Source organism: Eurosta solidaginis, chromosome 4 (genome assembly GCF_040869045.1).
Source record: "Eurosta solidaginis isolate ZX-2024a chromosome 4, ASM4086904v1, whole genome shotgun sequence".
NCBI lineage: Eukaryota > Metazoa > Arthropoda > Insecta > Diptera > Tephritidae > Eurosta > Eurosta solidaginis.
Window position 1 is genome coordinate 69,278,528 of NC_090322.1, and position 25,175 is coordinate 69,303,702.

Below are 25,175 nucleotides of genomic sequence, written 5' to 3' on the forward strand. Positions count from 1 at the left end.
TTTATACATATATGTTGCAAGCTTGAAACGTTTCTGGAACTGTGACAACTTTTACAATTTTCCGTAAGAAATCATTTTCACAGGTTTCTATCTTTATATTAAAGCAACGCTACTCGCTTCCATTCTGCCGTCAGCCTAAAAATCTTTATGAAGAACAAGTTCCAGGTTCTTATTAGAGATATATGCCGCCTATAAACGCTGCCGCCGCCGAATTTTCATCGTTTTTGCACGCCGCCGCCGAATGTCAAAAGTAGCCGCCGCGGCTCATTTAAGACTGTCCGAAAATTGGTCCGTCATGGTCAAAAGGGGTATCAACGGATGAGCATCACTTCTCCTTTTAACCGTTCAAAAATTTTAAGAAAAAACAGGCGCTTTTAATGCCAGCTTAAAAGTTTTATAATAAATTTAAATGCTCACTTTGCATAGTTTAAAAAAAATTATAAAAGAACAATGATTTCAAATAAAATTATCCATGTCGAACATGTTTACGATGTGCCGAGTTTTTCAAAAATTCTATATTCCGATTGGCTAAAAGAATAAGCGAAATCAGTGATGCAAAATTCTTTAGTAGGTTCCAGGGACTTAAATACTCCTTTGAAATGACCCCACGTCATCTCATACTTAAGTTGAGGATATATGTACGTATGAGAAAGGTTTAAAAAATCACTTGGCCTTATATTCAAACATCTGTTGTTTATTTGCGAAACTTTAAAATAGCGTCTGAAATGTTACTTTTCACAATGCATCAATCAACACCCAGTCTCCCGGTTTGACAATTCCTAAAGTCGAATAAAGCCTAACAACCAAGTTTAAATACCACCTACACATTACGGCTCCAGTTACATATACATATTGTGACGAATATTACCATATCTAAGGTTATTAAATAAAGGCACAACAACATTTAAGCAAGATATATAAACACATTAATCATCATGTACACACATACATACAAGCAGCGGAGAGATACTCACAAACGCATGTCATCATCAGCTACTACTTCGCTCACGTATACACACGCACATGGTTGCACATTACAAATACACGCGCGTATGGCTGGTGACCAAGTAGAGGATTCTAGAAGAAGAAACGTCTAGACATTTGGGCAGAGAGCATAAAAGCAGCAGAAGCTGAGTAGTCCGGAATCAGTTTGATTTAAGCACGCTATTGGTTGCGAAGTATAAGTGTTATTGTGATGTACTATCATAGTAGTCTAATATAAACCATTTTGCATTATTGAATATTGGAGTTATTTATTCAACAATTTAGCGATATGAACGTTAGTAGAAGGTGTAAAATAAGCGGAGTTTCCTTAAATTCGTTACAATATGAATACGTAGGCATATATGAATACGTAGGTGAGACTTTGTCCTTCGCAAGAACACTCAAAATGGTGAAGCAAAAGCGTTCCCAAGACAGTCGAGCAAATGGCCGAGTATGTTACTACCCTAACGTAGTGGATAGTCGAACTAGTCTGGAAACTGAAACTACGCGGTCTCCATAATGAGCTCTTTTGTCATAAGGCCGCGAAACAACAGTTTGTACTGAGCATAACCTTAACATCTTTCAACTCAAAATCGGCTCAATTTAATTCTAAAATATCGTTTTGATTTAACCAAGACTGTTGAAATAAATGTGTCGAACAGAAAAATCTGCAAATTTTCGTCTACATTTCAAAGTTTTAACCAGGGTCCTTGTAGTCCAGCTACACCTTGAGCTTCTCGGATTGCTAATCTTCTCACTTCGGGAATTAAAAACAGCCGAAAAAACTGGAGGCGCCATTTGACGCGATCAACAATGGGCTAGGATTGATGTTAATCGTTAACACTGTGTCACGAGAGTCATGACTATTAACAGACCATTAATAGAAACCGTAAGGCGCCTTTGTGCGTGACCAGCAAAAAGCCACAAATGATTTGAAGAAATCATGTTGAGGACGCATATTAGGAGTTAGCCCAGAATATCTCCTTTGGTGGGACATACAGACAAAAGTGTGACAATTTTAAGCACTTCTATTTTTTTTTTGCAGACGTAGCAGCACCAGTCCCTAAGATCGGGGTTAGGTTCGAACTCTCCCTGGAGTAAGTGATATAAGGACAATCCCTACGTAAAGAGTTGAGTATCGCGAGATTTTGAGGCAAAAACCCTGGATCTTTCCGAAATTGCCAAAACGTCGATTTTATTAAATACATATAAACAAAGCTCTCCTAAATATTATTTTTTTAAATAGAAAAATCATGTTTTTTTAAGTAATAAAGCCGGCGTACGCCGGTGCGTCGAGACCGCCGGTACATAATAGATCCTACGCCGTCAATAAAATAATCGGCGTAAACCTCTACTTTTTATCTATCTTTTGTATTGCATTACCGCATTTTTCCCATTTTTCGAAATGTCAGTATCGATTTTTTTACGTGGGCGTTTTCGAAAACCGATTTTGCTAGTTTATATCAAGCTTATGTATACTGGCAAGAAGAACCTCTGTGCCACGATATCTTTAACGGCTTGTGATTTACAGCTTGCAAAACTTTTCAATTTTACTAGCTGAACCCGTGCGCACCTTGCGTAACAAATATAAAAGTCTCTATATCAAATATCAACAGAAATCAGCTGGTCTATCAATCAATCATCTATCATTAAAAACTTACATGCGCTTGCGTTGCCATCTGGGGAATGTTAGCAACTGCCGGTAATGCGGCGTTAGTTCTAATCAAATATTCACAATAGTGCCATAGTAAAAATATATTTCTTTCTGTCCTCACAATCGTTTATTTTTAACAAATTATTTTAATAAAATATAGCTAAACGAAAGCACTACGATCAATAATGTCCAAAGCTCGCTAATAGCACGAATCTCCATCTTTACAACCAAAACTTTATTTATAGATTTGGATTCCAAATAAGAGCGAAAAAGGGACCTTCACATAAAAACAGCAATTAGAAATAATATATAAGATTTTTCTGGTGCTGTTGTTGTTGTAGCAGCGCTGTGCCCCAACCAATAGATGCGCCTACTCACAAATCGTCAACAATATCCTCAAACGGGAGTCCGAGGAAACTTGCAGTTTCCACGTAGGTGGAACTGTGAGTTCAGGGTATTTGACTTTATTTTCTTCTTCTAAATATGGGCGTTGCCACACCCATTTTCCAAAATTTTTCCAAATTTCTGTAGAAGATTCAGGTCACATATCAAGTTTAGTTACTTCATTTGCCTTTGGTAAAGAATTGTAGCATTTTTTCCGTTTTTCGATATCGTCAATAAGCCAGCATACCAAATTTATTCATTTATTTTGTATATAATTTTGACAAAGTACCGTTATTCACTAAAAGTTACACTACCCTTGTGTACAAGTACACGCTGGGTATAAAAACCCCTACTTCAGAATATTTTAAAAAACGCCCTACACTTTTACGAGAGAAAGGGCGTTTTAAATTGGTAGCCGAGGTAGGGTGATATTCCATTCAGCAATCGATTAATGATATTACACTAGCATTAAACTTGAAATATATTTTCAAGAAACTCTTCTACTTAACGACGGATAATGGCGCGGAGATTCTGGACGCTTTCGTCTTCCTCAATACATATTCAGTAATCGAAAGATTCGATGCCCATCACAAAGACAAGAGTACCTATCAAACAGTGACCAGTGAGAACCCTTACTAGGGACGAGGGGGGCTTAGGTATACCTACGGAACCATTTTCGGTCAGGAAGGACGAGACGGTCGTACCATCAATATTCCTGCATTCAGCTACCCATATAAGGCAAAAGATCTGCGGCATTCAGTAATCGACTATGTGTTGTCGAGTCCAATGCCCTTAGCGCGGCCTAGCTGTACGAAAAAATAATAACCCTTTTCTCACCCTAAGGCACAGGTCCCAAGTGATTTACAGCACCACGTATTGCCAACATTCCTGCTTTCTAATATACGCTACTGTGGTTGGGAAAGCGAAATTAGACATACTTTAGTATTTAGGATGAACATATATGTATATATAAGGAGAAATGTCACGATCATTAAATATGGTCTTCCGTTACATGCTATAAAACAGCTACCGAAATAAAAACAAAGTGTTTAACAGCTTCATTAGATTTTGTAGATTTTTGTTTGTTGTTATTGTGTGATACATATCGAAACAAAACGCTGTAGTTCTGCGGGTCTGCCACTTGGCATTAGAACTCACTTGCAAGGGTTACCCCGTCTATACACATTATATGCCATTTTAACATTGACAAGTCATTGGAGGTGGCGTCCTGCCACACGTAGTAAACTAAAGGTCTTGAGAAATATCACACACTTGCTTTTACAGCAAGGGCGTCATGCCACACACTGCAGAATTCAGGGTATACTTTTCTTAACATCCCCCACGTTTTAAAGTAAATGCCTTGAGATTTATTCACCGAAGGGAATTGATAATGGGCGTGGTAACTAGTGATACAAATTTCTAGTTCAGATCCAGACCTAAAGTACCAATGTAAAATGCTCTAGTAGAAAACATGTAAACCAGATTTTGGATAATGGCTCTGAATGCACCAGAAGTTCACCAGTTCAGAAATAGAGAAAAGTCATAACTTAACTGGATATGATGTGACATATACGGCTGATGTGATACATGGTGCTGTGATGTGATCTTATTTGATCAAAAGCTTGCAATTTCTGGCGTATGCCGACGATATTGCTATCATCGGCCTGATCACCCGCGCAAGGAGTTTCGCGTACTCCAAAGTGGAAAAAGAAGCGAAAAAGATGGTTTTTTATGAAATTAGGACAAGACGAGGCACCTGCTATCATCAAGTAGATTTTTGTCAGAGCATTTGCGCCTTGGCAACCACGCCAAACTTCTACGCGTTTGCGACGGCGAGTACTGAAAGGTCGATTGTCGCGGAAAACTTCTCAAAACCACATTGGCGAGAACTAGCGTTGATTTTTGAAATATAATTATAGTCTATAGATACAGCCAGTTATGTCTTTGCTGCTCTTTAATTCTTCCATAACATGAAATTATAAAAAATTAATACAATTATTATTAATCGGTGTTTAAACTCATAAAATACTTCAAATATATATATAATAAATAAGGAGGGCTAAGTTCGGGTGTAACCGAACATTACATACTCAGCTGCCAAATCAAAGCTTGCAAAACTTTTAAATTACCTTCTTTTAAAAGTAGGCGGTGCCACGCCCATTGTCCAAAATTTTACTAATTTTCTATTCTGCGTCATAAGGTCGACCCGCCTACCAAATTTCATCGCTTTATCCGCCTTTGGTAATGAATTTCGGTTGTTCGAAATTTTCGATATCGAAAAAGTAGGCGTGGTTATAGTCCGATGTCGTTCATTTTAAATAGAGATCTGAGATGAGTGCGCAGGAACTTACATATCAAATTTCATTAAGATTACTCAAGTTATCGTGTTTACGGACGGACGGACGGACATGGCTAAATGAATTTCTTTTTTCGCCCAGATCATTTTGATATATAGAAGTCTATTCCTATCTCGATTAGTCTGTGCCGTTACGGAGTACCGTTATGCGAACAAAATTAATATACTCTGCTTAGCTGAGTATAAAAACAAAATGCATTGCCAATTACAAAAAAAGCGTATCCAAGATGGCGGAATATTTCCAAATTAAGTTACTGAACAACACTGAGTTCGTAAATATGTAAAAAATAGTAAAAATTGAATTCGCTGGGTTATTTTTTAAAAATTTAAGTCGACTGGTATTATTCTTTAATCTACTACATGCAAAATAAGTTCTATAACTAAGTTGTAGATATTTGTCAAATATCACCTCCCACCAATAAACCCGTCCATGAATTCCGTAGAAATTGTTGTTGCTTGTTTAATGGAACCTGCTGAATGTAATATTAAACCAGAGACGGAAATCGTTGCTTCGTTAAGGGTGGACGAAGGCCAATTTCTAACTGTTCTTACAAACAATCTATCGATATTGTCGTTTTATGGTGGCGAGTAGTGGTTGCGTGACCAGGCTTTTTCATATGCGCATCCATACATATCTAAACACACACGTATTGACGCTTGCAATTCGACTGGACTTTTCACAAAATTTGTCCACAAAGTCTTTTCATTTGTATGTTTGAATGTGCATAAGTACAAGTCATTCATTTGTGCAAATTTTTGACGCACACGACTTTGTAAAATTGTATATAGACACATTTATACATACATACATATATATCTTTTTTGGGATATTAGGGATGTTGCCAATGCCATTTAGCATTCGAATGAGATTATTTTGAAATAACATTAAACAAATCTATATTAAGTAAATAAGAAAATGTTGTAACGGCGAGTACAAGCGTATTAGTCCCGAAAAATTGAAAGTGATTGCTCTTTCGCGTATGCAAGTAGAGCACAATTGTAATATGAAATGGAAGCCCCAGGTATAAAGGAATTCGGATATGTAGCTTTCCACATATCAAAATTATCAAAGTCGAAAAAAATATCGTTTGAATTAAGCGGGGACTGCTCTCATTGCTTTTAAATGTATGAAAACATTATTGAAATTTGCGTCCCCTTAAGAGTAAAAATATACTTTTCTAGAGCAACTTTCGGATTATTTATCCCGTGGGTATGGTTAAGGCCACAAAGATTAGAAAATTATCACATTGGTGTACAAAAATGCATCATCAGTCATTACATTTCAATAAATGGAAGCGATGGGATAATGAGTCCCAATCAATGTCTTGTATGAAAACCAGTGGGACATATTATCCCAAGACAAAATCTTTTTTGCAAGAACATTTGGTTTTTTTTTTTGTTCAAAGTGTCTTATGCCAAGTTGGATACGATAGCTACTTATTTGGAATAACGTACCTAATATGTGTCAGACCGCTACTTGCAGTATGGTAGTGAAAGGGTTAACTTGATATTTTGAGGAAAATTCATGAAAATGGGCTAAAATGTAACTACAAACACGCTCATTTTTTCGATATTGAACATTTCGCAAATTGAGAAAATTTGAAAAATTAACGAACAGAGATAGACTTGAGTAGTGAAGGTATACTATAATGGAAATAAAATTGAAGAAATTGGCGTGGCACCGCCTGCAGTTAAGACGTTTAATGTATACCGACCATTATGTATTACGGTCACTTTAATTATAAAGTGCAGTATGAGGACAAGAAAAATACTTGCTAACATATTTTGTGTCCTATTCTTTTGCTGAATTGCAGTTTTTAACTGTGTAAAATATTAGAAAAGTACCAACGAGTGGAACAAATAATTTCACTTGCTAAGTGTGATGTCGAATTCTTCTTCTTTTGCTTTGCTTGCAACAAAAGTTGCAAGTTGGCTAGTTTTTCATGACAGACGGCGCTAGTGTCGGTCGATCTGCCGTTCTCCATGAAAATACGTGCAATCTACTCATCATGCACAAGATTGCTTTAAACGCATCTATATGAAAAACTGCTTATGTGACGGGGCTTTAAACTACGCCTATGCTAATGCCGCAATGTTTCAAATCCCACCCATATTTGCAATGTGAATATTAGCACCTCCCTAATATGTCTATACATACATATGTATGTAAACATATATGTAGGCATGGATGTGTGCTGCTGGGAAACACTTTTTCTAGCAGGTCCCTCAGGTAATGGTTGTTTCCAATTGTACAGAAAATGGAGTTACATATAAACAGGCCACGTTTTAAAATACATACAGGCATAAATACCTAGTATATACAAAAATATATTTGCGAAAATGTTAAATTATCGATTTTTGTTTTTGTATGATCAGGACTTGTATGCAATGCAATGTCTGTAGCCTAAAAATTTCACTTTCACTAGTTTTGAACAGAGCTGGATGTAAGTATTATAGGCAGAATTATCATAATGACAATTGCACTTGGCCTTCATGTCAAAAGTTCTCAAATAGAATATCCGTAGTTAGTTATATTCCTAGATAGAATTGAACATCTAGTTGACAAACGCAAAAGTTAAAACTAATACCATAGCCATCCAGAAGCACAACTTATCGCTCCTAGTCGGAGCATACGGCGGAGACGAACGCTCTCCAGCGACTTCTAGCTCTCATTGAAAATCGTACGCATCCAAGTTTGTCGAGGACGTCCCCTGCGCCGGCTTCCTTGTGGGTTCCATTGGAAGGCCATTTTGGCAACGTTGTCATCTTCTCTGCGGAGAGTGTGACTGATCCAACCCCACTTACGTTTTTTAATTTCGGTGTAGATTGGGGGTTGTTCGTGAGTGACAGTAGATCGGCGTTGCTTATTGTTCTTGGCCAGAAGATACGGCAGCCTATTCTCAGACACTTGTTTATAAACGTTTGCAGTCGTCGGTTAATGCGGTCAGAGACAAGCCAGGTTTCGGATCCGTATAACAGAACTGATTTCACGCTGGTGTTAAAAATCCTCAGTTTTGTTTTCATCGACAATATGCGAGAGCGCCATACACGGCCTAACTTGTGGAATGCAGTTCGTGCCTTACAGATCCTTGCAGATACATCCGATTCTGCGCCGCTATCTTTAGTAATTTGGCTGCAAAGGTAGCAGAATTCTTCTACATCCTCAATGACGGTAGTGCTACCATTTGATACAAGTTGGAGAGGAGATGTGTTCTTTGTTTGCAGTCTCATTAGCTTAGTTATTGCGTAGTTAATTTTCAAACCGACTGCGCGAGCGTTGATTTCGAGTCGCTGGAGTTTTGCGGCAACAGCAGCTAATGTGTGAGTAGTGAAGACGATATCATCAGCGTAGTATAAATCATTAGTTTCTGATTCAGCCTCCATTGTAACACATCTGGGGCTTCTGCGTTTGTGCGCTTCAGGACATCGTCCAGCACTACTATGAAAAGCAGCGGTGATTGAACGCACCCTTGTCGTACGCCTTTGTTTATGCTAAATTTGTTGCTGTTTTTTCCTTTGAAGCGTACACTGATCATTGCATCTTTGTAGAGGGCCTTAATCATGTCGATGACTTTCTCTGGGACCCCGCAGTTTTGCAGCGCACTCCATATCGCGTCACGGAAGATTGTGTCATCCGCACGTTCAAAGTCAACGAAGAGAAGACACAGTGGAGCTAATATCAAAATTATATGTAATATCTGTTACAATCAATTTCGACAATGGACAGCAAACCTTCGTAGTTTATCTGATGTTGTTGTTGTTGTAGCGATAAGGACGCTCGCCGAAGGCCTTAGGGAGTATTATCGATGTTGATAATCCTTTGCCGGATGCACATCCGGTACGTTCCGGTACCAAGCCCGACCATATCGGAACCGATTTGGTATGACCACATGCGACCTTCTAGGCCATAACACCCTCCCACCAAAATCAAAAACGAATCTCACGATTCAAATATTTCTTAGTTGCTGTAAAGCTTTCGTTTTTCTTTTAAAAAAGTACTATAATTTCATTTAAAAACAAGTAAAGGTGTCTAAGTTCGGGTGTAACCGAACATTATATTCTCAGCGTTAGCTTCAATTGTACATTTCATTTCAGATAAATTACTTTTCTACATAACACGTGGCACCTCCCGTTAAAAAAAAATTTCTCCCCATTTCCTCTTACAATAAAACTTGATAAGTGAAATATCGTTGATTCAAAATAATTTTTTGCTAAGTTATAGATATTATTTTCGTCTACGACCCTTTTAAAAATCATTTATATAAAAGTGGGCGTGGTCTTGAATCGATCTTGTCCATTTTTTTTAAAAGATTTCCTGCTATAGGAACACTTTGTGTACCCAAATTTTATTACGATCAGTTAATTTTTCTTCGAGTTATGGCTCCCGAAACATAGAAAATTGCTTAGTCATAAAAGGGGCGGTGCCACGCCCATTTTTTAAAATTTGAAGTTTTTCCTATTTATTGTTATAAATCCACTTGGGATATGAAATACCATTGATATAAAGCTCTTTTTTGCAAAGATATGGCTTATTTTATTCGTCCACGACCTTTTTAAAAATCTTTTTTATAAAAGTCGGCGTGGTCCTTAACCGATTTCGTTAATTTTTCTTCAAAGAACTCCTTATAGTAAAGGCAACCTCTCTGCCAAATTTTGTTGCGATAGGTTAAACGATTTTTGATTTATGATTAATAATATTTGTAAATTTGATTTTATCACAAGTGGGCGGTGCCACGCACATTTAAAATCTTTTTTTTTTCAAATTTTAACAAGAGTGTCAATATCAGTCCACATATCAAATTTCAACATTGTAGGTGTATTATTTACTAAATAATCAGGTTTTTTGTGTTTTCCAAAATGTTATATATATAAAAAGTGGGCGCGGTTATCATCCGATTTCGCTCATTTTCAATGCCAACCTATTCTGGGTCCAGATAAGCTCGTGCGCCAAATTTGGTGAAGATATCTCAATATTTACTCAAGTTATCGTGTTAACGTACAGACGGGCGGACGGGCGGACGGACATGGCTCAATCAAATTGTTTTTCGATACTGATGATTTTGATATATGGAAGTCTATACCTATCTCGATTCCTTTATACCTGTACAACTAACCGTTATCCAATTAAAGTTATAATACCCTGTATACATGTACAACTGGGTATAAAAATGTGTCGGGACGCGATCTGTTAATCCTGCCAAAATTCAACATACAGCACTTCTTGAAGTTTTATATAAAAATGAAGTAGGTACGTTGAGTCAATGTTTTGCGATAACAGTCGCCAACTGGGAGCACCAAGCGAGGTCAAATCTTCCTCCAACTGTCTCTCCCAATTTAGTGAAGGTCTTCCCTTTCCTCTGTTTACGAACTGCCAGGCGTATTCGTTCATACGCATAACATGACCTAGCTAGCGAAGCTTTCTGTTTATATTCGCTCCACTATCAATATATCTGCGAAAAGCTCATATAGCTCATCATTATACCTCCTTCAATACTAACCATCGAACCCTCTCAAATACTCCAGGAGCCATCTCATAATCTTTCGACACCTTCCACGATTCCGAGCCATACATCAGGAAAGGTACGATGAGTCACTTGTAGAGATAGATTTTTGTTCGTCGAGAGAGGACTTTACTTTTCAATTGCCTAAAGAAGCACTTGTTGATAATTTCTAGGCCGACATTGTTTTTGCTTTTAATGCTGCTTCCCAAATAGACAAAATCCTTCACAGTCTCGAAATTATATCCGTTGTTGTTGTTGTTGTAGCAATGCTTCGCCCCACCTAATAGCTGCGACCGATCACAAATTGTCATCAATATCCTCTAACGGGAGTCCAAGGAATTTCAATAGGGGTGGAGCATAATGAAAGGGGTGTTAGAGGCGTTGGTTTCACATTACAATTAAAGAGATGGTTGGTGTCATGTGGGAACACATTGCAAGCGGGGCATACATTTGGTATGTCGGGTTTGATTCTGGATATGTAAGAGTTTAACCTGTTACAGTATCCAGAACGAAGTTGAGCCAGAGTGACTCGCGTTTCCCTGGGGAGTATGCGTTCCTCTTCCGCAAGTTTTGGGTACTGTTTTTTGAGTACTGGATTCACCGGGCAATTCCTGGCATAAAGGGCCGACACCTGTTTGTGGAGTTCATCAAGGACCTGCTTGTGTTTTTTTCGCTTCATACGGCTGAGTTCTCAGGTGCCGTATTTCCTCAAAATGCTTACGGAGATGAATCCTTAAGTCCCTAGGCGGTGTTGGCTCATCAATCAGATGTCTGTTGGGATGCCCAGGTTTCTGGGTATTCAACAAGAACTGTGTGGTTAGCATCTCATTTCTCTCCTTGATGGGGAGTATTCTCGCATCATTATCAGCCCAATTCTAAACGAAAATTCCGTGCGAGTTTTTTCCCTTCTCCCATTCCTCGTATTCTAAATAAAAATTCCTTGTGAGTTTTTTCACTTCTCCCTTTCCTCGTATTCTGAACAATGTTCGAAAAAGCGGAAACGGGTTATGGGAGAAAAGTAGGTATTATGAATGTGAGGGAGAGGGAGATTTCTCTGCCATTTCATAGGAGGTTTTTCACTAGTTAAATTAAAGGGAATGTATAAAAATAGTTAAAGGAAATTGGTTCTTTTAAGAAAGAACACTTATTTGTACAAATTTGTGCTAAAATATGTATTTACATTCTACCGCAATATTCTCACTGTTAATACAACAACAACAACAACAACAACCACAATATTCTTTATTTTAAGTCGAAAAGTATATCTTAAGCAACGGAAGAGCTCTTCGTATATTTGATGCAGCCATCCAGAAATTGCGCAAGGATTTCTAAGAAGGCTTAAATAGATTTTGGCATATGATGAAAGACTGATTCAACTCGACTTGGCCGCCAGAAAATAGTTTTGCTGAATGAAAGCAGGTAACTCCGGCGAATTTGTGTTATCCCGCCGTCTTCTTCTTCTTATGCTCCTCTGTGGATGTTGCTGTGGCACCAATTCATTACTCATTTCAGTGAATACCACATGAAATACAATAATGTGCATTGTTTATATTTTATTTCTTAATTTCAAAGAAATTCGCAACAATAATTAAACGTTTCTATTTTTTAAACAAAATAAGAAATGCGCAACGAAATTTCAACTGACAAAACAGCTGAATTTGAAAATTCGAAATTCCTATTCCCCAATTATTCTTCTCCCTAGGAGAAAAGAATTGGAGGAATTTTTCAGCGGGAATAAAAAATCCGCGAGAATATTTAGAATTGGTGCGTATGTAGATGGTGTTCTGATGACATAAGAAGACAGCCCGTGGCAATTCTGATAGCAGTATTTCGGCAGGCCTGCAGCTTACTCCAGTGGGTAATTTTTAGGCTTGGCGACCGTATAGGGGACGCGTAGCATGCACTCGGGTGGCCAATTGCTTTGTATGTGATAATGAGCGTTTCTTTGTCTTTTCCCCAAGTACTGCCAGCAAGGGATTTGAGGATTCTATTACGGCTCTGGATTTTCGGTACAATTGCGGCTGCGTGCTCAACAAAATGTAGATCCTGATCAAACGTCACACCCAAGATTTTGGGGTGTAGGACAGTCGGTAGTGTAGTACCATCGACGAGGATGTTCAAAATGGTCGACATTTGGGACGTCCATGTTGTAAATAAGGTCGCGGAGCGTTTAGTCGGTGATAATCCCAGATTTCGCAGGCCAAAAACCGGAGAGATCAGGGAGGTAGCCGTTTATTCTGTTGCAAAGCTCATCGATCTTTGGGCCTGGGCCTGTGGCCGTTATTGTGCAGTCATCGGCGTAGGAAACGATAGTAACTCCTTCTGGTGGCGAAGGTAGCTTAGATATGTAGAAATTAAACAAAAGTGGGGATAGGACACCAGCCTGTGGTACCCCTTTTCGTTTCTAAATTGCACCGATGCCTGCCGACCACCCAGATAATTTGCGGTCCACCTTTTAAGACATGGGGGAAGGGTATTCCCTTCCAGGTCTTCCGGTAACGTCCCGTGGTTGACCGTATCAAAAGCTTTTGATAGGTCTAGCGCAACGAGTACTGTTCTCTGGTGGGGGTTTTGATTTAAACCGCAATTTATCTGGGTGCTAATGGCATTTAGCGCGGTGGATGTGCTATGAAGTGTTATAAAGCCAAGCTGATGATAGGCTAGTTGCAAATTTGTTTTGAAATAGGGCAGCAAAATTGTTTCAAGCGTTTGGCTACTGGCGATAGGAGAGATATCGGGCGATATGACTCTCATATGTTAGCTGGTTTCCCAGGCTTTAGTAGCAGGACCACCTTGGCCATTTTCCATTTTTCGGGTATGCCGAAGGTGGAAAGAGAGAGGTTGAAGACGTGTGCTTAATATTTGAAACCCTCTCTCCCTAGGCTTTTAAGCATCGGCATGGCTATGCCGTCTGGGCCCACTGCTTTGGATGGTTTAGCATGACCGATAGCATCCTCAACCTCTTTGGTAGTGATGGTAATTGGTGACGCGCTGAATTTATGTTTATGTGCGTGTCTGTTGGCCCTCCGTCTATCTTTGTCGACCGTAGAATGCATTATATATTTTCGGCAGACAGCGCTCGCGCCAAAGGCGATGGAAACTTTGTCATTGTGCCTAGACGGATTCGATAGGGACTTTACGGTGGACCAAAGTTTACCTACACCGCTTAGGCGCTCCTCCCATTTCGCCCGCATGTGTTCATCCACAAGCAATCTGATGCGTTGGTTTATATCCCTTATTTGGGGGTCCCGGGAACGAGCTGTCTTATAAGGTCACGTTCTCTCGCTAAACTTGCGGCCTCTGCCGGGAAGTGGGGCCGAATTTCGGGAATTCTACCAGCGGGAATGAAACGAGCCGAGGCGGATTCAATGACCTTGCGGAAAGCACGCCCCCCTTGGCGGGCATCAGTCGAGATAGGGGGGCAGCAAAGTGGTTGTTTGTAAAGGATTTGTATTCGTCCCACTTTCCTTTTTTAAAGTTAATGAAAGTGCGTTTGTCTGAGACAATGAAGTCGGCGGAACGCTCGAGCGAAATAAGTATAGGCAGGTGGTGGGATGCCAATGTTACAATCGGCTGCCAGTTGACGTAGTTTACGAGTTCTGCGCTCAGGATTGAAATATCCGGCGAACAGTGACAGCTTCCTACCATACACTGAGGGAAAAAACAAAGGTAAAACTTACTATAACGAGGTTAATTCTACGATAAACAGCTATGATAGTCAACCAAAGCTGTAATTTGTCAAATCAACTATGGTGGAGTAATTTTTACGTTGAAAAATAGTGTTGCAATTATAAGATTGTTTCTTTTCAATTCAAAATAAATTAATGTTGATTTAAAAATTCACATTTTTTATTCAACTTCGAAATAGAGTTGATTCAAACCTGACTTTGTTTTTGTTTCAACATTTTTAACTGTCAGTATGAAAACTTCCTATGTTGGCTTAAAAATGTAGAGATTTTAAATAAGCATTGAAAAGTTGTTGGTTTAACTTTTTTTCAAGGTTGCTTTAAACACGCCTTCAATGTTGGTTTAATTATGTAGGACTCTTTACTTACCATTCAAAATTCCTATATATGGGCAAGTCCTGTGTCACGGGATTCGCCCATATAATAATTTCCACAAGTAAAAAAAAAAGAAGTTTTTTTTCAACTCTTTTTTATTTTAATTGAAAAAACGTGTAATGTAAGAACTATGTATATATACATACGTAAATAAGTAACTTTGACAACTGTCCAGGCAGTGATATTTTGTTCGTTAATTTTTTATAAAAATATGGCACATACTTTAGAATTTGTATAAAAGTAAAAGCAATTAAACAAAACGGTATAATAAATAAATAATCAAACATACTTAACTCAACAATAAGTATTGCCGTTATTTATAGAATACAGGTGCAATGGTTTACTTAAAAATTTGGATATTTCGATAATATGAATTTCATCAATTTGACTGCCAACTTCGAATGATTGAAAATGCGTACAAAATTTTTTTAAAAGTATTGGGTAACATAATACGTATAACTTTTCGTTTTGATGTAAAAAGTTATGTATTTTATGAAGTTTAAATACATCCCTTTGGGAAGCTAAATAAAAGTTTGCTTTATATTTTGTGTATCTGTAAACAACTTCGTCCAATATTAGACAATTATTATAGTCAATACTTTCATTGTGAACAATTTTATAAAAATAGTCTGTCTTTGTTAAATTTATACATTTAACGAAATTATATTCGATTTCGTTTTCCACACCGCTCTCATGGTCTAATAAAAATTTGGCAAATTGTAATCCAGATTTAACAGTTAATGTATAAGGAGAATTCAGTCTCGATGTGGTATTACCTAAATATGTTTTTGCTTCTTTATGTTTTGCCTCAAATCGCATTCCCCACAAGTATTTAAGAGGACCACATTTTTGAATAGCTGTCGAATAGTGAATGAGAAAATGATGTTTGGGTTTTAGCGATCCATATAATTTAATATACAGTAAATGGTGTTCTTTTACAAGATTTTGTAATTTGGGTAGTTCCTGAGGCAAATATATTGATTTGCTTAAAAAATCTAAAATTTCCAATAATAGTGTAAGTAACTTCCAATGCTTGTTGCCAATTGGAACAATGTCGCCAATCATTAAAGGTAAAAAGTGGGTAAAACATTTGGCCTCACTTGCCGTCATTTTTAAGTTAAATTTTTTTAGCTTTATATAATCCAAAGCTGGAGAATCATTTCCGAACTCGGTTTTCCCAAACTGAAAGTACTTTTTTCTATTATTTATCGCGTTCAGAGTAACAAAGCCCTCTTCGATTAACCCCAATAAAATGTTGCATACATCGTAGGTACATACACCTTCATACAAATCATGCATTATATCAAAGCAGAAGTTTTGTGTAACATGGTAACTTTGAAGCCTATTAAATATACATTCTTCTTTAATTCCTGTCAATTGAAAGTTATTCTGCAATAAGTCGTTTGCATAACTTTCTTTAGTCCTTAAGGAATCTATGCATTCAGATGTATCACATTTCGTTTGTTCCTTCATCCTGTTGCATACACGGCAATATCTTTTGGAGTTAAATGATTGGACAAATCCAAGAATAGAATTCACTGCTAAATTATCTCCCATTACCACACCCAGAATAAACCGAACTCTATATATTTCACTTCTTATATTGATATTAACACCATCTTCTAGTAGTTTGAGTTCATCTATAAAATGATAAAATGCATTTTCGTTTCCAATGTTCTTTAAATTTGAAGTGCTTATAAATGCAGCATGAAATATATAGGTCAGCTTTGATTGAAAACGTTGTGGTAAAGTAGGAAACGAAACATAACAACCACAAATTGAAAAGGTGTGACTTCCAAGGGGGTTGTTCACTTGAAAGTCGTCAAAGTAAAGAATGTAGGGTATGACAATGTCATCTTTATACATTTGACTCTTAATTTTGTAAATATCCCCACTTGCAAAATTTTTAATATGAGTTCCTTTTATACTATTCCGGGTATTTTCGATTGTTAATTTCAAAAGATCCGGAATCTCAAACAACTTTTTAAATCTGAATAACAACGGAAGGATATGAATATCAAAATGTTTAGGGCCCAAGGTCGGATTACCCTGTTCCGTCACTCTTGAAATAGATATCTTAAGTGTTATTGATTTGGGCTCCTCGTAATGGTCTAAGCTTTTTAATATCTTAAACAATCTGTATTCAGATTGTATATCCTCAAAAGGGTCGTTACAAAAATTTAGTATGCATTTTAAATCGTCTTGAATTTCGTTAAATATATGTATATTAATTACATTTTCAATTGCTTCTGTTATACATTTAAATAAACCTGTAACCATTTTCTGCACCTCAATAACATTTTTTCTCGTCATACAATTGTTTTGATGTAAACCTAAACATAAATATAGTGATTTCTTCTTCAAATGACTAACTAAATTACACGCATTGTTATCTTGTGATACATTTCTGTCTATGTTATGTTATATAGTGTAATCTGCTGACTTATAATTAATAGTTGTGGGAATGAAAGTATTATTCTTGCCATTGATTGATTCGGAATAATTTGTTGAGCTGTAAGTAGTAGATATACTGTTACTAATACCATTATTAGAAACATTGTGTTGATTGTTTAAGTGTCTTTGAAAACTTGTAAAATTTGTAAATGTTTGATCACAATTGTGTTGGGCACACTTTATCTTAAGAAATTTCGTTTTCAGCAAATGATCGAATTTAAAGTGACGAATCAAAATAGTTGATTCAGGAAACTTTTTAAAGCATTGAAAACAGATAAACATATTAAAAGTTTAAGTATTTTTAAAAAAGTTTATAAGGGACACCACATTCGAAGACTTGCAGTCGAATTTGGTAGTTATGTCAAAAAAGTATTTTTGAATAAAAATCCAAACTAATTCACATCCCTCGGGATATGCCAATGAAAAAACTTGAAATATTTTAAAGCAAACATCCAAGCTCTCGAGAAATGTGGAAAATTTGTATAAAGTAGAATCAAAATATATGAAAAAGCTTTTTAGATCATTGACAGATCCAACTACAATTAAGAAAGGTTGAATTGTCAAATGGCATGAATAATATTTACGAACAATTTCGTAAATTTTTAGTTGATAGTCATTTATGGACTCAATATGCAAAACAAAACTTTCCTGTGCGTCGATTATTGTGATCTTTTTAGAGCGTTTTCCCGAATTATTCGTAAACCTTGAAGATGTTTGTAATACCGATGTGAGCAATATTGAAAGTAAGTAATCCTGGGAATCTAACAAAAATTTCCATTAGATGGGTATTTAACATATTTATATACATATAATAATAAATTTACCTGTATTTGTCAATGATTTTGCCAAAGAAAATAACTGCTTACAATTGTCATTATTTATGTTTATTTCATAAAAGCGTACAATATTCCTTTTAAAGTGGTCCCACTTAGAGCGCAAAGAGCCTTGCTTCAATGGGCAGAGAAAATCGAAGTCAATTTCAATCTAAATAAAGTGAAAAATTTAAAACAAATGGAAATTTAGTACAAAATACATAAGTGCATGTTAAAAGAAAAAGCTAAGTAGGTACTTAAATTTGGTTGAACCTGAGAGAGAGTCTGTATGAAGTTATGTTAAAAAGCTAAACTTTAAATACCTACTAAACTTGATTTTGCATATACACCAATATTATTATCTATTTACCAGCTCAGGTGCCCGAGCATCGGCTAATTTCGGCCAGGCTTTTAAAAAATCGACACTTGCCAAGCTCTTCACATCTTGTTGCCTTGCTGCAAAAGTTTTAGCCCACTTATCCAAAACTTCGTTCCAATCTGCGTTCTCCTTGCTGAGCGACAACTTTAAAGCGCTGATAATGGAAGTGTCGAGTTCTTCAGTGCATTGGTGCGTATTGTTTTCTACATTGTGAGGTATATTATTCTGCGAACCTTTTTTGGACTTGCGGCAGTTTACGTATTTATAGAATAGTTTTCCACTAGGGAAAACAGAGCAAATTTCGGTTACTAACGAATAAAAATCATTCGGTTTAAGAGAAGTGTTTCCGTAGAATATTTCTTCGACTAAAATAGCAATTACTTCGTCCCTGTTGATATTGTCAAGTCTACTGTTCTCATTGTAAAAGCTTAAAATTTTCTTTCCACGTGTGGTACTCGACAACAACGTAAATAAATCCTGAAGAAAATAAAATAAAGTAAAATAAAAAATGAAATAAATAAATAAATAGCCAAATGAAATAATATAAATAAAATAAAATAAAAGCAAAGTAAACAAAAATAAAATGATTCTAATCAAAAATCCGAATACGTTTGGCTCAAACTATTGCTATTTGAGTATAAAATTTTGAAAAAGTGGGGGTGTGCCACGCTCTCTATTAGGAAAAATTTAAGTTCGCTTTATCTCAGCATTTATTTGAAGCAGGTATTTAATATTTGGTATAGAGATTCCAAATATGATAAAATTGAGGTGGAAGAGATAGTGGAAGTGGGAGAGGAATTGGGAGTGGGATGGAAATTAATGGAAAAAGGGATGGAAAAGATTAAGAATAAAAATGGAAGATAAAGTAGAAGAAAATGGGATAGAAAGTTAGCGAGGCTCCCTTCTTGAATGTAGGCAAAATATTTTACGGGCAAGACAAAGTCCAGCGGGTAATATAATATAAACTTTGAGTTTGAGAAAGAGCAATAACGCTGCGGGCGTAATTTCCCAATAAAAGGAAATACAGCCCGCGGGCCTTATTTCATTTTCAAAGGAGAAAAATGCCTGTCGACAAAACGAAATAACGCCCGCGAACTTCTGAGCTTTAAAAAGCGACCACAATAACATTTATAAATTTTACCTTATTTATGTTTTTTTGGCAAAAATATTTGCTAGTTGAAGCATTTAAATCAGGTCGACAATTAAGCCCTTTTATTTCATTACAATCAGCGGAAATCGTTTCGTCGTCAATGCCAAACTATTAAAATGAAATAGAAATTCAAGTTGGTTGGTGATTTTAGAACCGAATACCATACCTCTTTCTTTTGCCATCCGATAAGCTTTTCCCGAAATTCCACTCGAAGACCCAATGGTGGAATAGCTTCTTTCAGATCTTCTTTTCTTAAGTATTTTAAACTCCTGTATGTTACTTGTGCAGCTATAATCGTAAATGGAGATAATCAAGAAATGCATTATTTAATATTATTTAATACTCACCTTTTAAATATTCAAACACATTTTCCAAATCAAAACTTTTAAGAATCGCCTTTAATTTGTTCTCGTCGTTTTCTTCCTCGCTCAGAAATGAATTTATTGTGTTATTAATAACTTCGCCACAACCTGAAGTTACATTAAACACTTCGCCAGAACATGGAGTTATATTAATTACTTCACTACCTATGGCGTAGAATACATTTTCAACAATTTCACTTTCCATTCTTACAAAATTCTTTTAAAAATCACCTTTTTAAATATTTGTTTAAAAATCGACTTCACGCTGCAACAATTTTTTACAAATGACGCTTTTTCTCATGCAGAAATATAAATCAGTAAGCCATGAACCGTTATTCATTGTAGGTTTTGTTGCTACATACAATTTAAGAGAGTAAGATCTAATGCAAAATAATGTTGATTCAACAGTGTTATAATTTCAAATCGACAATAACAATGTTGCATTAAAAATGATTGTTGTAGATATTTAACAGAAAAATGAAACAATGTTCGTTTGACATTATTTCTAGTTGGATCGACTATTAAATTTTTAAGTCAACCTACAAATTATTGTTTTGTCATTATTAAATGTTAAATCAAATAGTTTTTCTTGAACTTTGCACAATTGTATAAATGACCCTGATAAAAGTTATTTTAACAATTTAGTTTTTCTCTCAGTGTACGTGTGGGGGCGTCTACGTTTATTGTGCAGAACTTCGTTTCTTCTATTTGGTCCGCCAACATCTCACCCCTACTGTGCACGCGCAAGTTTGAATGCCATAGGCCGTGGTGGGCATTGAAATCTCCTAAGATAATGCGATTGTTGCCAGTGAGTAAAGCGCTGATATTAGGGCGGTATCCACTGGGTCAACAGGTGGCAGGAGGAATGCAGATGTTGTTTGCATCGCCTGACCGGACAGATAAGCCTTGACGTTCTAAGACACTGTCCCTGCGGTCGATGTAGGGATCAAATATATGATATTGAACAGTGTGGTGTATGATAAACGCAAGGTCGCCTCCATTCCCGCTCTCGCGATCTTTTCTGTGGACATTATACCCAGAACAGGTCTGCAATGTAGATCTTGCTGTGAGTTTAGTCTCTTGAATCGCAGAAATGCGGATGTTGTGCCGCTTCATGAAATCGACTATCTCGTGATCTTCCCAGTTAATCCATTACAGTTTAACTGCAGAATTCTGAAGTGCGTAGGGGGAGACGTCGTCACTCTGGGAGTAAGTGACGGGTGACTACGCCTGGGTTGTGGAAGGCCAGGACGCGGCTGCTGTTGTGGCCCTGGGACTGGACGTCCTTGGGTAAGCATTGGGGTACCCGATGTATTTGGGTATGCGGCCTGGCCACATGGCGCAATGAAACCCGTCGGGAGTTGCCTTCGCGGAGACCAGAATATCTAGGAAAGTGGCACCGTCCATGGCAGGAGCTGCATTGGGCGGATGTCGCAAACATATATGTTCTGTGCTGCAAACGGTGCAAAGGGAGGTAGGGACTAATAGTCTGTTTCCCTGACCTACACAATTGCTGCCGGAAAAGGGGGGGGGGGGGGTGGGGGGAGAAGACGGGGGCCGGGGCAGATGCTCGGCATTGCTCCCGCCTCTACTACGGAGATCGTAGGTATGAGTGGGAGCAGCCGTGTGAGTTGGTGGCGCCGTGGGGCACGAGCAGCAGCGGGTACTTGTTGTGGCTTGCTGAGCAGAGGGACTGCTGGAAGGTAGCGGGGGGGGGGGGGGGGCGCTAAGGCGCAGACTAAGGGAGGTCCAAGGGCATGCACAGCAAGGAGCCAAAAAAGATTTATAGAAGTTACATGGACGTCCCTTACACGAGACACAATGACAAGAGTATGACCGTCCTAAAAAGATTCTTTTCCGGCAGATGCAGCAAACCCATTTCTCAGGACTGGGGTCAGGAGACGGACCCGGATTGGGTTCGACACCTTCCTGGAGCAAGAGAATATGTAGCAGTCCCACTGCAAGGAGCTGCTGGGAGGATGACAATTTGTGAGAAGGACGCAACAAATTAAAGGGGGTTACACTGAAATGGCAGTCCTTCATAGAACCGACGGCCTTGGGAGGCAAAATTATATCCGTCAACAGTGACGTTGCTACAAAGGCCATGATGACAGCAAGTACTTCTTCTTGTCCTCATTTCCCGCTAAACCCACTTTTTTGCTTCTTTGTTAGAACAACCCGGCGGGTATCCCGTCATTACTTGGCACCTTGTAATTTTTAGCCGGTATGTTGCCATTCTCAATTCGCTATAGTTGGAGCCCGGAGCGTGTTTTTCAACATCAGCGATCGGGGTATCGGGTTCGTCTTCCCCCACACTCTTTACGTCAGTTACCAGGTCGCCATTTTCGTTCCTTCAGGAATCTGTCCCGGTGTTGAAACCTTCCGTCATTAGAAGAGCATGAAATATGTATGGTAAACCGAAAATAATAATAATAATATTTTTCGCGATAAATACCAGGGAAGATAGAGCCCACTTTTCTTCCAGAATGTGGTATGCTAATGGGAACATTTATTGGTCATCCTACACGTTTTAGCGAACTCCATGTGGATTTGATAAGGCTGATAACTTTTTGCTGAGAAACGTTTCATGGCAGAAACACAATGAAGGGTTTGCCAAGCCTTGAAATTTTTCGATTTATTACATTTCTCTCATATTTAGCTACCAGAGTTCGGAGTATTTAAAACTGTTACCTGAGTAAAGGACTACGCCGGAGTAAAAATTGAATATACGGAGTATATTTTTTCTTCCTTTTTTTTCAATTTGATGTTAGTTGTTCCCCCGCTTTCAAAAAAGGAAGAAAAAATATACTCCGGATATTCAATTTTTACTCCGGCGTAGTCCTTTACTCAGGTAACAGTTTTAAATACTCCGAACTCTGGTAGCTAAATATGAGAGAAATGTAATAAATCGAAAATTTTCAAAAGCGCTCCGTCATCAAACTTTTTTTTTTTCAAATTTGATTACAAATACAACAATTCCAGAATGCGGGATCTTGGCTCATTTGTTTATGAGTTTGTACGCTGTCAAGCATCCGTTCAAACATGCGTTTAGCAAAAGGACTACAGGACTACATCACATCAAATGTTGAATTAGATCAAATGGTGAAAAAGCCCAGCTAGTTATGTATGTGAGTTTACGTGATTTCGCCATCATATACATATTTATCCAACAAACCGATTAAAGCCGCATACATCTTATCAAATATGTTTAGTCAAAAATTTTAAATGATTGGTAAAAACAATTTTAAGTAATATATGTTCTCCGATATATGACCTCTATCCACAGCTGATTTTGTTAAAATCTTCAACAGTCTTCAGACAGTGTACCCGGACACTTTTTCTGGGTAGTAGACTAGGGGCCGATCTGATCTATACGAAAACATTTATTTTATGATGTGACCCTATAAATTCGCCCGCATTATTATTTCGCATAATTTTTTTAGAAGCCGGATTGCTAGAAATTTGGATAGATAGATAGATATGTAGGCAGACAGAAAGAGGAAGCGAGAGACAAATACTGAGGGGGAGAAAGAGACGCAAAGGGAGAGAAAGGGGAGGGTATGAGCAAATAAAAAGAAGAGGAAAAGGGAGAATGGGTTAGAAAGGAAGGGGGAAGTACGAGATAAAAACTTCTTAAAAGTCATGCAAATGGACCAAAGTTAGGGCGGAACAATGTATGCCGGGTCTGCTAGTAAGTACTATAATATGCATGGAGGGATAGTATAACGCTGATATGTACATTCGAAAATCTGAGACGTAGCAACTGAGGTGATCTACCAAGTTAAACAGCTCAGAACTCTGATATATTGGCATGTCTCTACAAACTTTTGATATGCTAACGGGCTTTTTTCAAATCTACATTCTAATTTTCAATCTTCAATAATTTTTAAGAATTCATAAGCTTAACACCGGTTAAAGAAAACTGCTGTTCAATTGTTAATTAACTGAAAAGAATCAAATATTTACTGCCATATTGCACTGGTCCCATTTCGAAAGCCGCCACGTTATCATCGTCAGAAAACTTCGTAATGTGTTCTTTCTTTTCATTGGTTTCACCGAGGTTCGAACCCGTGATGAGGAATGAAACTCCTATTGCATACAGTAACGCCAACCTGCTGATTTTTATTTATTTATTTGCATGATAACAATAAATAATAATTGAAAATTAATTATTATTAGCCGAAGTTAAGCTCATGTACTAAGAAAAAAATTAAGTAAAATTGATACACCATTAAATTTACAAGATTGAATACTTCAAGAGTAATGAAAAACATGTTATGAATAGAGCTGAACTCTAATCCGATAAAAATTCCAAAGTTCATAAATTCTGAAGAATCAGTTGAATGGTACATACATCATATATACGATCGGTATTGACGATTTTGAAGACATCAACATCAATTTCAAGCTTCTAGCTGTTAAACTGAGGAAGAAATTTCGTAAAACCGCTTATCTGCACAATCGGTTTCGATGGGACATACATTATATGTACGTATATAACCGATGTTGAAATTTTTTTCAATTAAAATTTTATGCCTTATACATATGTAAGCATCATACTGAAATGTCAATTTTGTAACTATTAAAGTGAGGAAGATATGACGAAAAACCTCTTATCCGAAAAATCGGTTTTTGGAGATATATTCAATAGTAGTCGGCTCCGCTCGGTTACGACAAATGATCATTCGTAGCTTGCGTTCAAACAGATATACTGACTGACGGACATGGCTAAATCAACTCAACTCGTCATATTGATTATTTCGGTACACTCATTGGTGGGTCTACCTCATCTCCGGATCAAACTAATATACCATTTCGTTTTCATGAAAAGTGCAATAAAAAGGTTATCAGTATCAACTTAAGTATTATAAAAATTATTGGAGAAATTATTACTAAAAAACTTAGCCTTAAACTCAATGAAACATCAAATTAAGCAACAATTTGGAAGGCTTAAAACTTTAAACTAAAGTTGTAAAAACATGTCCAAGCTCCCACTGCGAAAGGCATAGGAAAGCTTGAAGAAAAGACTTTTCCCAGCCGTTCGAGACCAAACGAGGTTTCAGACAAATTGTTTTCGT

At 37.3% G+C, this 25,175-nt stretch overlaps 1 protein-coding gene across 1 annotated transcript; it reads right to left on the reverse strand.

Moving 5' to 3' along the window:
• Nucleotides 1-17,361: 17,361 nt before the first annotated feature.
• LOC137248551 (uncharacterized) lies at nt 17,362-19,899 on the reverse strand. Its single transcript, XM_067779480.1, has 5 exons — nt 19,810-19,899; nt 18,577-19,062; nt 18,219-18,378; nt 17,845-18,155; nt 17,362-17,646 (listed from the first exon to the last, which is right to left on the reverse strand). The coding sequence occupies exons 1-5, from the start codon at nt 19,897-19,899 to the stop codon at nt 17,362-17,364; spliced, it is 1,332 nt and encodes a 443-aa protein (XP_067635581.1).
• Nucleotides 19,900-25,175: the final 5,276 nt, after the last annotated feature.